General features: G+C 38.4%; 1 protein-coding gene across 12 annotated transcripts in view; it reads right to left on the bottom strand.

Annotated features, from left to right (window-relative positions):
* Positions 1–13,240, bottom strand: part of LOC310709624 (microtubule-associated serine/threonine-protein kinase 2-like) — a 147,019-nt gene that overhangs the window by 73,317 nt on the left and 60,462 nt on the right. For 8 of the 12 annotated variants that reach the window (XM_083509509.1, XM_083509501.1, XM_083509506.1 and 5 more), the window contains one exon: positions 11,842–11,873. In XM_083509509.1, the coding sequence (XP_083365635.1) occupies positions 11,842–11,873 (32 nt within the window). Of the gene's footprint in view, positions 1–6,073; positions 6,281–7,216; positions 7,730–11,841; positions 11,874–13,240 lie in introns of those variants that run through there. The other 4 variants (XM_083509507.1, XM_083509502.1, XM_083509508.1 and 1 more) reach the window with 3 other exon arrangements.

Below are 13,240 nucleotides of genomic sequence, written 5' to 3'. Positions count from 1 at the left end.
GAAATTTCTTGCCACATTCCAGAGCTCATGCACACTCTGTCAGCAGATAATTTACAGCAGAAGTCACACGCAGGAGAGCATTATTTACAAGCTTTATTCAGCGTTGATCAGAACAAAGAAAGACATGACTGGCTGCGTCAGTGTCTCTGACACAGAGAGAAAACGAAAGCAATAGGAAACATAAACATCCTGTGAACAGGACATGCGCAGACTCTCTGACTCACAAAGCCTGCTCCCTTTTAAGGTGGAACGGAAATATCCTAACACATCTGCCTCAGAAACTGCTTGGGGCTTTTTACATGGCAGAACCAATAGTAGCACAAGAAGCAGAGTCTTGGGACTGTGGCTAAATTTCAAAAGCTTCTGCTACCAAAGAAGAATGCTCCAAATCTCTCCAAACCACATGCTCTTCTAACTGAAATAAACAACTATAATGTCTCATCATTTCCAAGCCCCAATATTTTCTCAATGAGTCTGGAGTTATTGTGTTATAAAGCATGTCTCGGTCAACCTCCATTGGAAAAAATAGTATCATACCACTTGGTACTGAGCAATTACTCATCATGTTTAAAGCTAATGGAAGCTGAAAGAAGCAACAACTAAAGCTGGCAATTGCCACCTGCTGTGACAGAACAATTTCTAAGCAGCATTTAGCCTTAATATAGTTACTCCACAGACATCTGTCAAGCAGCAACCCTCCACACCCGAGAACAACCAATATTCTACCCCAAATAAACTGTTTAAACTAGTGTGTCTCCATGCATCCTAAATTAACCTACTTGATATCATTTTTCAATATACCCTAAGACCATACATACATACATACATACTATATTTTACTGCAAGTTGTCCTGTTAACTGAACCGTAGTATATAATCTTAGTAAATAAAAGCTGACAAATCGGAACTCCAGTCACTTCTGTTATAAAGATGTATTAACTACCCTCCTTGATCGCTTAACAGCAACAAATCTGGAATATCAAGGTGCTTTGAGATTGCTCTTAAAAGCATGGACTTTGACGCAGTTGCTGAGGCATACCTGGGAAACTTGTTTTTACTTGCTTTTTACAACTAAAAGTTAACTTGGTTATAACTTTTTACAATTTTATTGTTTGGTTTTATGTTTTTATATTGTTGGAAACTGCATTGATATTTTTATGAAACAGTGGTATAGAAATATTAAATAAATAAATACAATTAGAATGGAGGATAAGTGGTGGGCTAAGGTTAGACAAATCTGATGGTGACTAGCTGATCTTATAACTTGCTAAAAGTTCAGATACCTCTAATTGCTAAAAGTCTGGTTTTTCCAGTCAGAGATTCACTACACCAAGATGTGCCCAGCAGTCACTGATAGCCTTATCCTCCATTAATTTGTATAATCCCTTTTGAAAACCAGTCAATGGTCATTTTGTGGTAGTGGATTTCAAAGAAGCACCAATATTCAGCTTTTTAGATGACCCTGAAGTCTAGCATTATATGAGAAAGAAATGCTTCTCTCTCCCTACTTTCTTTACACCATGCATAATTTTATGCTCCTCTGCCATGCCCCTGCTTAGTCACCCTATTTCTAAACTAGAAAGCATTAAGTGTTGTAACCTTTCCTCACAAGGGAGTTGCTTGAGCTCATTGGTTATTCTGGTTGCCCTTTTCAGCACCTATTCCAGCATTACAATATCCTTTTTGAAGTGCAGCAAGAAGAACTGTACACAATACTGCAAACAAGGTTGAACTATATATTTATATAATTTGCAGTGTGTGTCCCCCCCCCATTCCTTTCTATTTATCCTGTAGAATCTGCCCTTTTTACCCAGCAGTCAGGCTGTTTAACTCTCTCCAGCAGCTGGGCTGAACAAGTTATGGGCATATGTACCAGGCCCTGCCACAAATTTATTTTCAGGGTAAATAATAGTGATCATCAAGATCTTACTTGTATTGGCTCTCGTATTTCTCCCTCCTTCTCTACTCTTCGCCCAAGTAAGCACAAAAAATACTTTAAAACCAAACTTCTGGTATTATAGAAAGTGGAGCTTTGTGATGTTTTCATTTGTTATTAGACATCAATAAACAAGGGTAATCCTTGTTCCTGAATGTTAATCAAGGCTATCATGGTCATATTTAAATGTCTGGTTACAAGCAATTACAAAACTATTATAAAATTTTATATTAATTGACACATGTGAGGTACAAAATGTTTGTCTCCAAGTATATTTGACCTCCCTAAAGTTGGAAACTTCTTTTATCAGATACTGTTACAAGAGAACTGGATCAGGCAAGCAGACAGCTGTTTGTCCGCACAGAAAGGCTGACTACGCCAGAACAAGAGGAAAGAAGAAAACCTATGTAAACATTTATGGAAGAACACAGACAAATCAATGTAATGTTATTACCAGACAATGTAATTCCCTACAGAGCTAAGGTAGCTGCAACGTAACTCAATTGTGGGTGTTCAAATGTAGCTGTCAGAAAATAACTTGACAGGATGAACTTAAGATTCCAAATCAGCAGCAAGAGCAACCGACTGGTATCCAAGTAAATAAAACGACAACAAAGAACAAATGGATAAAACAGGATTAAGAGCTGCACAGGTGAAGCAAGGAATTCGAAAATTATCATTACAGAGCTGTGCTTTTAGACACAACTACATATCAACAGATTATCATCTATTGTGTATTTACAAAGCAGAAAGGCAGAACCTCTGAAACTACAAAAAGCCATGATCACCCTAGTAAAAGCTGAAACCAACATCAATATTAGTTATTAAACGATTTTCCATCTTTTAGTTCAAGATGGCATACAAAGATCATAAAACATATAAAAACAAGAGCATAAAACAATTAAGCCTCTTTAAAAAAAACAGATTCCAACACAGAGGCTTTATCAAAAACTTTACTTGCTGACTTCTTAAGACTCAGCCTTTAAAACTTCTATCAGTTAAGGTGCAACTTTAAGGGCAGAACTCACCTAATGAACCCCATTAGTGGAAGCCCTTTAGGGGGGGTAGGAGGTAGGATTGTTCAATCTGGCAAGCTGAAAGGCTTGCACAAAAGGAACATTTGAATTCCACGTTAAGTGTTCTTTAAAGAGCATATTAGTATCACTTCCTTTTCCTTCTTTTTTTAACTCATTTGTCAGGAGGTCAGGTGTTACGATGCTGCACGAAGTAGGCCTAAGGTTTTTATGTAAGTTTCTGCATATTATTCAATGCTTCCTCTTTATAACTTGAAGGTTTTACCCAACCAAATATTACAGATTTGTTCGATTTTATAATTGAACTTTCATACAGACATTTTGATGCAATAATTTCATCTTGGCACACCATGTGTTCAAAATAAACTTTGATATCTCTCTCAATTGTTGCAGCCAAATCCCTGTGGTTCCCCAGAGGGTTTCATCCCTCAGGCCCCTCAGCTGCATTACCCTGGAGTTGGCCCAGGAAAACATGAGGATAGCCCACGCCTAACCTTCTGCTCTAGTCCACATGAGCCAAGAAGCCTTAGGATGTGACCGTGGATTCATCAACCCACACATATTGTTGGTCTGTTGTCAAGACTAGGAGCCTTCACAGGTAACACAACTCTTGATCTATAGAAAAAATACTATACTAGATAAAAAAAAAAACACTGGGTGGGATTCATCCAACCTTTACTCAGAGCAGACCTATTAAAATTAATGTACCTAACTTAAAGTCATGTACGTTTATTTCAATGGGGTGACTGAATAAACCTTCACTGAATATCATTTCTTATATGCAGCCATGTATAAAGATTCAAATATTTTTGAATTCTGTATTGATATATGAGAGAAAGACATATAAATTATTACTTATCTGCTTCTGGCAGCCAAACTGACAATAAGTCAGAACTGAAAAGCACCATCACTGACCCCACTATTTTCTTCAAACTCTTGCTTAGCTACAATTTGGGATATGGTATGCATGATGAAGTTAACAAACCTGGTTAAAGTGAGAGAAGGTGAAAGAAGTTGCACCTTCTTCCTTGAGCTGCTGCCTGCTTCTTGGCATTATTTCATGGTGTTATGAGTATGACAGAGCGTCAGATTGCCTCATAGGACAACTTTATGCAACCAAACAAGTACCTAAGATTGTTTGTGCACTGCCCACAAAGAAGTAGTTCATAACAAAGCATCTATCCCAATTTAGTAGGAAAAACTGGCCTTATGTTTGCATGCACAAATTTGTTTGAATTATTACTCTACATGCAGACATAACAGCTGGTTAACAGAAAGCCTGAGGAAAGGTTCTACTAAAGAGGATTAAAAATAGTGAAACTACCAAAGGCTGACTTGAAAGAACAAATGAGCAGATATTATGATAGCAAATTTAATTCACTTAAAACAAGGAACATGTGAAGAAGAAAGCATTTTAGCGATGGGCTTGAATGTAACTTACAGTGGTACCTCGGGTTACAAACACTTCGGGGTTGCAAATGCTTCAGGTTACAAACTTCGCTAACTCGGAAGTAGCTACCTCGGGTTGCGAACTTTGCCCCAAGATGAGAACGGAAATCGCACGCCAGAGGCAGCAGGAGGCCTCATTAGCGAAAGCGCACCTCAGGTTAAGAACAGTTTTGGGTTAAGAACAGACCTCCGGAACGAATTAAGTTTGTAACCCGAGGTACCACTGTATTTTAGAAAATAAGATATCTTGTTAAAGATAGAAAGACTGTAAGAATTATGTTTTAAAATTGTAGAGGAGGTGAGAAGAGGCCAACATCTGTATGCTTCAGCCACTCCCCCCCCCCCCCCGATCTATATTGACACAGCTTCTTCTAGTCTGTATTCACTGAATGGAGCAAAGGCAGTACATAAATGTGGAAGTCATTCAAGAGGACGCAGGGTCAGCTCAAGCCTTTCTGCTGCCGGGGTGCAGGACAAAATAACAGAATGAGGTAGCAGATGGTGAGATGTATGTTTCAGGACCTACATTATTTCTTTTGACTGTTTTTAATTGTTTTGACTGATTTTAATATTGTATTTACATTGCTGTAACGTTTCCTGAGAATTTATGTTGAAGGCCATATAAGAAATAGTGATGCTGGTGGTGGTAATAACAACAACAACAAATTATATTTCTTTATTATTCTTAACTTTATATCCTGCCCTGCCTCCTTTGCTCAGGGTGGCAAAGGACATGTAGTAAGAACACACTAGTGTCTGCCACAACATGAAGAAGTCAATCAGGCAAATTCTTCAGTGCTGGTGACAAGACTATCCTAAACCACACATGAGGACAGCAAGCTAGTTGGGGAGATAAACGGCAGCCCACATACCATACTTGGCTCTGTCCTTCAGCAACTTACCCCACCACTCAACCTAACACCCATCTGCTGTCCACTCAAACAAATGCTGCAGTGTGGCTGTGTGCATCATGTAAGCTGAGCAATGTATGCATGTGTGCAATGCCTGCTGGAATATGCAGTCTGAGCTTTCTGCTGGCTTGCTCAATTTGGGGGTTGTTTCAAATGGTGTCTGTGATGCAGTGGGTGAAGCAATGTGGCGCCGCATTAGTTGGTGGTTGCCACTACTCTCACCTAGCATCCACCACCTAATGTGGTCACCTCACTCTGCCTAACGACAGGATCAGCCCTGACTGAGCTTGTAAAAGTTCTTTTTTTGGGGGGGGGGGGAGTGGGGGCAGAAGCAGGAAGGCAGTGCTCTGCCCATAGCTGTTATGACTAAAAAGGAAAGTTAATTAAAATAAAAAATTGAGAAATAATGCTTCTGTAAACAAGTATAGTTCTATTAAGGGTCCATCTATAAATGAGGAAAGCATTACACAGAACTGTGGCAAAGACAAGGGGGGCACATGCATGCAAATGATTTTGAACATGCTTATTGAACTGGGAGGAGATAATCGGTCTACTATGACTGATAATAGAACAAGGTTTCTGAATAATTCTTCCTTTCTTATTTTAGATGTTTCATGACCCAGACAAAATTTTGGTCGCTACAGAGATACCTTAAAGTCTAAGCCTACTATTGAAATGACCCAAGTTAAAGGTTATGCACTACTGATTAAAGAACGCATGTCCCCAGTTTAAATTCCTCCTTACCTCCACTGAAGTGGGTTGCTGCAGCAAGGGCTACCAGGGTTGCTCTGAGGTTGTGGGTTGAGGTAAAACACTAGAGGAGATGTAGCAAGGGCACAATCAGCACTAAATGGGATTTTAAGATGCTGCAGACCTGGAGCAGAAGTAGGAGAGAACACATGCTGGTGCCCATCACTTCCTCGGCAGTGGGAAAGGAAAGGAGAGGAGATTCTGACAAAGCACCACAACAGAAAGAGTCAGTTTCAAAATTATCCTGTCACGTACTTTGTGTTTGTTTTTAAAGAAAACAAGTTGCACACAGCAAATAACAGACCTACACCTAAACAGACATGTGTATCTGTTTTTTGGATTGGGCATGGAAAGTATAAAAGCTACACATAATTGAATCTTTATGCATCAGCCCAAATTCATCTAATGAGTAAACTACAGGTTAAATAAAAACATCAATTGCTAATCTCTTCTTGGGCATCGAATGGGAATTTATAAAAGACTGAAAAACTAGATAACCCTCCACTTACATAATCTTCATACTTAATGGCATATTCCATGCACATTCAATGTCACTTGCAGCCATGGGCCACAGTCTCACAAGCTGCACCTCTGACTGCGGCTTTTCGCTTCCATGGCAGTGGCTCACAGCAGACTGCAGCCACAATATTTTATTTTTTTATTTTTAAGATGCTCTCATATGTGGAGATGTATATTAAAAGTGCAAGAACTTATACATTAATGGGGAAACTTGAGGCTAACTTTACTTACTCCTGATTGTACTTACTCCTGTCACTTAAGGCACTAATCTCCACAATTCAGATATACTGATTATTTAATTGGAATCAATAGCCCTACAAATACGAATTATGAAATAAAATAGACCAGAAAGCTCAATATTAACTTTTATTCACTTCATACCAAAGAGAGCAAAAACAGAACAATTAAGTTGCCCCATTATATAAAAATAAGATAGTACATTAATTATATCTATGCTTAAAAGACCGACAAACTGTATGACTATTCTAAAAACTTAAATGAAAGCATGGATTTGTTAAACTATTGCTTAACTGACACTCAAGATTCAGATTAATATTATATTTTTTCACTCCAATAGATAAGCTAAGCACTGAGTCTATTTCACACAACAATCCTTACTGGATCCGTAGCGATGGGGCTCCAAACCTCTCTCTTCTTCGTTTCATCATTTCACTGTGTGAAATGCTAGATGTGTTAAATGAATAGATCTTAAAGCCAGAAAAGTGGAAGTGCTGTTAAATCCAAGCCTGAGTTTCTTGTGTCGCCTCAGAGTCAATGACAGATAACTATGCCTTCAACTGAAGTCGAGATCTATCAGATAGATCACATCACAAGGCAATTGTTTAAGAAGCCTTCTGCAAACTTATTTATGGCATCCAGAAACAACCAAGCCGAAGTCAGCCAGCATGAGGAGCAAGGTCTGAGAAGCCGAAGATAGGGACTGAACCGTTTTGTTCCCGCCTACATTTTACTTCCATTATCACTCAAAGTTGAGGCACGGCAAATCACGGAAAAACATTTGTTCATTTCAGCAACACTTTCAGCAAGCCACAAGGAAACAGAGACTGAGAGGGAGAAATGGCACATGAGCAAAAACTTTGGCAGAAGCCTCGCATACCAACACGAAAGCTCACACTGCAAAAGTAGTACACAGTGACTGCTGACCCAGAGCCCCAGGAAAGCCACAGGCAGCTGCTCTCTGACTGCTGTGGATTCCCTCCCCACCCCCACCCCCCAAAACAATAATTTTTGGATTTCTAACATGGGGGTTGGATCGCATACCTTTTTCCTTATTCTGGATTTTTCATATTGCACTCAATAGCACTTAAGTATACTGTACTGGGGTTTTTATATACAGGGCTTTCCAGGAAGAGAAAACAGGACTTTGCTTCAACCTGTACTTTAATTCTTTCTGGATCTACAAAGAACTGACAAAGGTGATGAGAGCTCTAAGGCAAGAGATTTAACAGTGTGAGTTAACCAACTCCCTTATAAACCATGGGTAGGCAAACTAAGGCCCGGGGGCCAGATGCGGCCCAATCGCCTTCTAAATCCGGCCCGCAGACAGTCCGGGAATCAGCATGTTTTTAAATGAGTAGAATGTGTGCTTTTATTTAAAGTGCATCTCTGGGTTATTTGTGGGGCATAGGAATTCATCCATTCCCCCCCCAAAAAAAATAGTCCGGCCCCCCACAAGGTCTGAGGGACAGTGGACCGGCCCCCTGCTGAAAGTTTGCTGACCCCTGGGATAAACTTTCCCCCCTGTCTAAATATTGACTCATTCATTCTGGCTGTGAAGCAACAGTTCTTGCCACTGACTAAGATCAGTGTAAGCATACCAAACTATTAATCAGTATCTTCAAAACCACCATGTATAGAAATTGCCACTTATACTGGAAGCCCAGGAAGCATACTGATGCATACATTTTACTACTCAAAAAATGCCACATGAGCCCTGCAATAAACTCCAGTGCCCAATCTGTCCTTATGTACTGCTCAGTAACATTATTGTATGATCAAATAATATGAGCTTTCAAAAGCATGGATGACCAGCCAGCACATTTTCCATTACTTCCTGTATACTATCAGAAAGACTAATTCTCAAATCAAGAGACAACCATGTATAATGCTGGCCTTTTAAAAAAACATGTTACGTCAGTATGTAAACTAGTATCCCAGATTTAATCCTGATACTATTTGAATGAGGCCATTTTTGACTGACTCACTGACAAAAACTTAACCCAAAGTAGTCTAAATGATGCCTGCATAATGTAGCTGTAGAATGTCTCTTAATAAACACGTCTCAATTAAAGATAAACCTTTTTAGATGAATTTAGAGAAAGAGAAAAAAACAACTCAGGCACCAGAAGTTACCCAATTGTTGTAAAGAATGGTCAGCAAAAATCTATGAAGACAAACTCATACGTACAAAAAAGGTGCCAAACAGCATATTAAGGGGTTATTTGATTAATTTCAACAGAAGGGTTGATACTTTTGAACTGCAGAACTACAACATGATTTCTTGAAGTTACCAGCACTCTGAGAAAGCTTGTCAGTCTACTGGCACCTGACAGGATTGGGACACCTCTTAATCTGATTTATCAAGTTCTTCTAAAGTAATCTACATTTTCTCTGCCTCACTATGTATAACTGTTCTTACCAGGGGGTGCAGGGGAATCAGCAACTCTGGTTAAATTGATATAATAATGAAGTTTAGCCCCAAACAGCTCCTATGAATCAAAACCTGAGTAAAGTTGTGAACGTTCAACCAGGCCACGTTATGGAACCACTGGATATTAGCTACTACTGGATAGAAACTAATGGGGCTGAAAGTACTTTACACACTAAAAGTACAGTACATATTATTTAAATATTAATGGTTCTCCCATGTTAGCTAAGATGCAAGCTCCTTGATTATAAAACGCTATCCTCAAGAAAGAAAATATAGTACACTTTTTGTTAATAATAATAATATCACACTGAAAAAACACTACCAATGTGAAATTTAAAAGATATCCCAAATGTATTTGGATGTAAATGATATAAGCTATTTCAGCTGATCAGTATTTATAATATGGATATTCAGAAAGCATAGTACCAGATTTTCTCATTTTAAAGTATTGCTAAAATACTGCACTAATTCCTTATGCCTTAAAGGCTTGACATATATGTAAAGCTAGTCACCCCCAATTACGGTGAATGTACTACTTGCTCAACAGAAACACAGACTTTCTTCATGCAATTTTGGGAAGTCATGTTGCAACATCAGCAATACAGTTTGCCGTTCCATTTTCTGAATCAGCACCTCCTATCTTTTTAGAAACAGGTAGTTATTTTTAGAGCGGCTCTTCTTGAGAGCCTCTCCCCTTGGCTGAGTTGCTATCACTCCACACTTTCAAATTAGGAGCACTTGGGAAACTCTTCACATTTTCTTTAGTGTTAGAATCTGTACACAGAAGACTACCTTTTTATGAGCACGCAACTGACTCCTACTACTGGGAGGCCAGGTAAAGCCTTGAGTGACCAGAGCTAAAAGCTGCCCATTGCCCCTTCCAGCACCTCAGTAGAATGTAGAATACTTATTAATATTCCAGTCCAAAGCACTATATGAAAAGTATAGTATACTGATAAAACATAAAACGCTCAAGGGAACACAGAAAGTATTTTACTGAATGGTTCTGACAAATGCAGCAACTTATTGTTTTGCCGTTCAACAACTTTAAGTCAGCTTAAATATCTTTTCAAAGTTAAATGAGTGAACTTCACTCCAACTTTTCTTTACTGAAAGCACATTTACTTTCTCAGTCTAAATATCTGTTTCACCTCCTTTCATTGTGGACTGCTCAAATGTTTAGACCAACAATGCTTTAATCACCAGTTTATGACATTTCTTGAAAACACATATCTGGATGATGCACTATTTCTACGCCGTTTATTCTATTATTCTATGTTAAATATTTCAACTTGTCAAGCACAGGTTCCATAAATTACTGGATTTACACAAAGTTCTCAGGGAGGTTTCATACCAGTTCTTTTAGCCTCTGACCCTTCCTGTTTGTAAGTGTTGCTGCCAAAGAGTGGAGAAATAAGAGGAGTATGAGTTCAATGCTAGTTTCATCAGGAAGGAACTCACTTACCTGGGAGATTTAACGCCATTAAAACAGATATGAAGGAAGTGAGTAAGCTACACTGGAATTGGTAACTTATAAATAAAATGTGAGAATGACTCTATCAAGTGTCACACAACCAGTTCTCTCTGCTGTAAACATGAACACAGGTTGTGTGTCACTAGTTTTATATTCACAAGCAAACAGCCACAGATACAAGCCAAGACAGAAATAGATCATATAAACGCAACTACTACATTATCTCTCATTTGAGAAGTGTAGCTGATGACCTGTGGTGCCTATGAAGACTAGAGAACTACGACTACCACTTAAGACCGAGCCTCTGATAATGCAAACAAGGTTCATAAATTGAGAAATAATTTTGAGAAAGAATGCATAATTTGGTCTACCGACAAGTATCCCAATATGTTCTGTAATTTTAACAAAAATACTGTTGCAACCATTTCATCAGCATTGCAAAAATCCAAAATAGTTTCATGGAAGTTTAACAATAGGGAGTGTTGCAGTGGCTAGAGCCTCTATGCACCAGAATAGGTTCTGGAGAGACACCAGACGTAGAGGCATCAAGCACTGTCCTTAACAAAAAGGAAATACCAATAAGATTTCTCTCAGCAGCATCATAAATCTAAGCCTATTTCTTGAAAGATAACATAAATATTCAGATCATGGTTTTCAATTATACTACTGTTTTTCATTTTCAGTCCAGGATTAGGCAGAAGGCTCACTTACCTCTCACAAATCCAACCAGAAACAGTTTCATATTACCACTGACCAACCATATTGGCAAGTAATCCTTAAATCATGACTCTGCATAAAATGTTTGTACTGCTAAAATTATGAAGACCACATGGCACATAAAAATGTAAAATACATTCAATTTTCAACATGATGGTTTAACAGCCTGCTTTGTTTCTTATTCAAATGCTTCCAGAAGCCTAATTCCACAGTATCATCCATGTTTCTGGAGAGGCCTAATGCGCAACAGTATTCCATCATCCTCAGTAACCATGGGCTTTTATGTGCCCCACCCTTTGTTCCTACAAAACATATAAAAGATCCAAAAATATATCTGATAGATTTAGTTACTATTAAGACAAGAAAGAAATGTATACTTACAAACTTCCTCTTCTAGGGAGACTAAGTTCCTTCTGTGGGAAAAATACAAACAGCAAATCAATCAAGCTGATGAGGACAATGAGGACCAGCCTGCTTTTGATCAAGTAATAACCATGCAGCTGTATTACCAGAACTCCAGGTATAACATTGTCCCCATATGCCTACAGCCAAGCATGTTACAATTTGGATTTTACAAGATGCAAGAGTTGCTGAAATACAGAGGTATTCTGTAGTGCTCTTCTAATGTGCAAAGAGGAACCTCACTGATGTCAATAAACAGTACACAACATTCCTAAGTTCCCACTTCTTATAAACATCCCCATTAGCTCTGAGAATATAGCTGGTCTGGTATGTTGGCATTGTGTTTATGACTTATTGTCACAACATTAAGACTATCTGTAAACATATTTTATTTTATAATTAATTTTTTAAAGCATATTAAGCATGTTAGTGCATATTAAGTGAAGCTAAGAATTTTTTCACATTGAACAGATACAGTACATGCATTGAACTGTTTTCACAAAGATGTTGGGTGTAAATTAGACATATGATATACAGTAGAATTCATTTTTAAAAAATGCTTCTGTTTCAGATCAACCTATTTATTTTTATGTTGTAAATATAATATTTTACCACTAGATGGTATCATTATCCTACTTGACAATCTTGCAATATAGATAGGTAAAGATTAGTAGTGTTCTGAAACCAGAGATATTTGCGGTAAACGTTTACTATAGGAAAAAAACACCACAATTATGCTACTTTTTAATCCTGGGGGAAACTTACCTATTTAAAGTAATTCTGACATTTCATGCAATTTTATTTACCAGACTGCCTGCTGAGTTGTTGTTTAAGCCATAGCTAGTTATATTGGTCCACTGAGTCTATATGGTTTACACTGCTGTAATTCGAATGGACCTTTCGGATCAGTTTTGCTCTTTCCTATTAACAGCAAACCATTTTATCTTTGGGCTCAGGGTTGCATCTAAACCAGGATTCATGGTTCATTTCACTCTCAGCAAGCTATAATCTGTATGTTCTTGTTTCCTCCACACACTAGCAAGGTGGAGGAAAAATAGTTCAAAAAGTCACATTCACAATAAAACATTAACTATGCTGACGGTGGCATGTCAACTGAGTTGGCAGTAGCTCTCTGGGATTTCAGACAGTCTTTGGCAGTCCTACCTGAAGATACCGAAAGTGTGAACCTAAAACCTCTTGCCTTAGAAGCATGTGTTTTACCCCACTGAGCTACAGCCCTTAACCTTAATTTCCATATTCTCTTTGGAAAATTCTGATTGCATCCTGTAACAACATAAAGGTGAAAATATTCTTCCAGTTCCTTGTGCTTAATGTTGGGGCACCCTCCACCTCACCCTCCCAAACCACGGAGGCATCC

Source organism: Podarcis liolepis (genome assembly GCF_965112155.1).
Source record: "Podarcis liolepis genome assembly, chromosome: 6".
In the NCBI taxonomy this organism is placed as follows: domain Eukaryota; kingdom Metazoa; phylum Chordata; class Lepidosauria; order Squamata; family Lacertidae; genus Podarcis; species Podarcis liolepis.
This window is presented reverse-complemented; position numbering and strand designations above follow the sequence as displayed.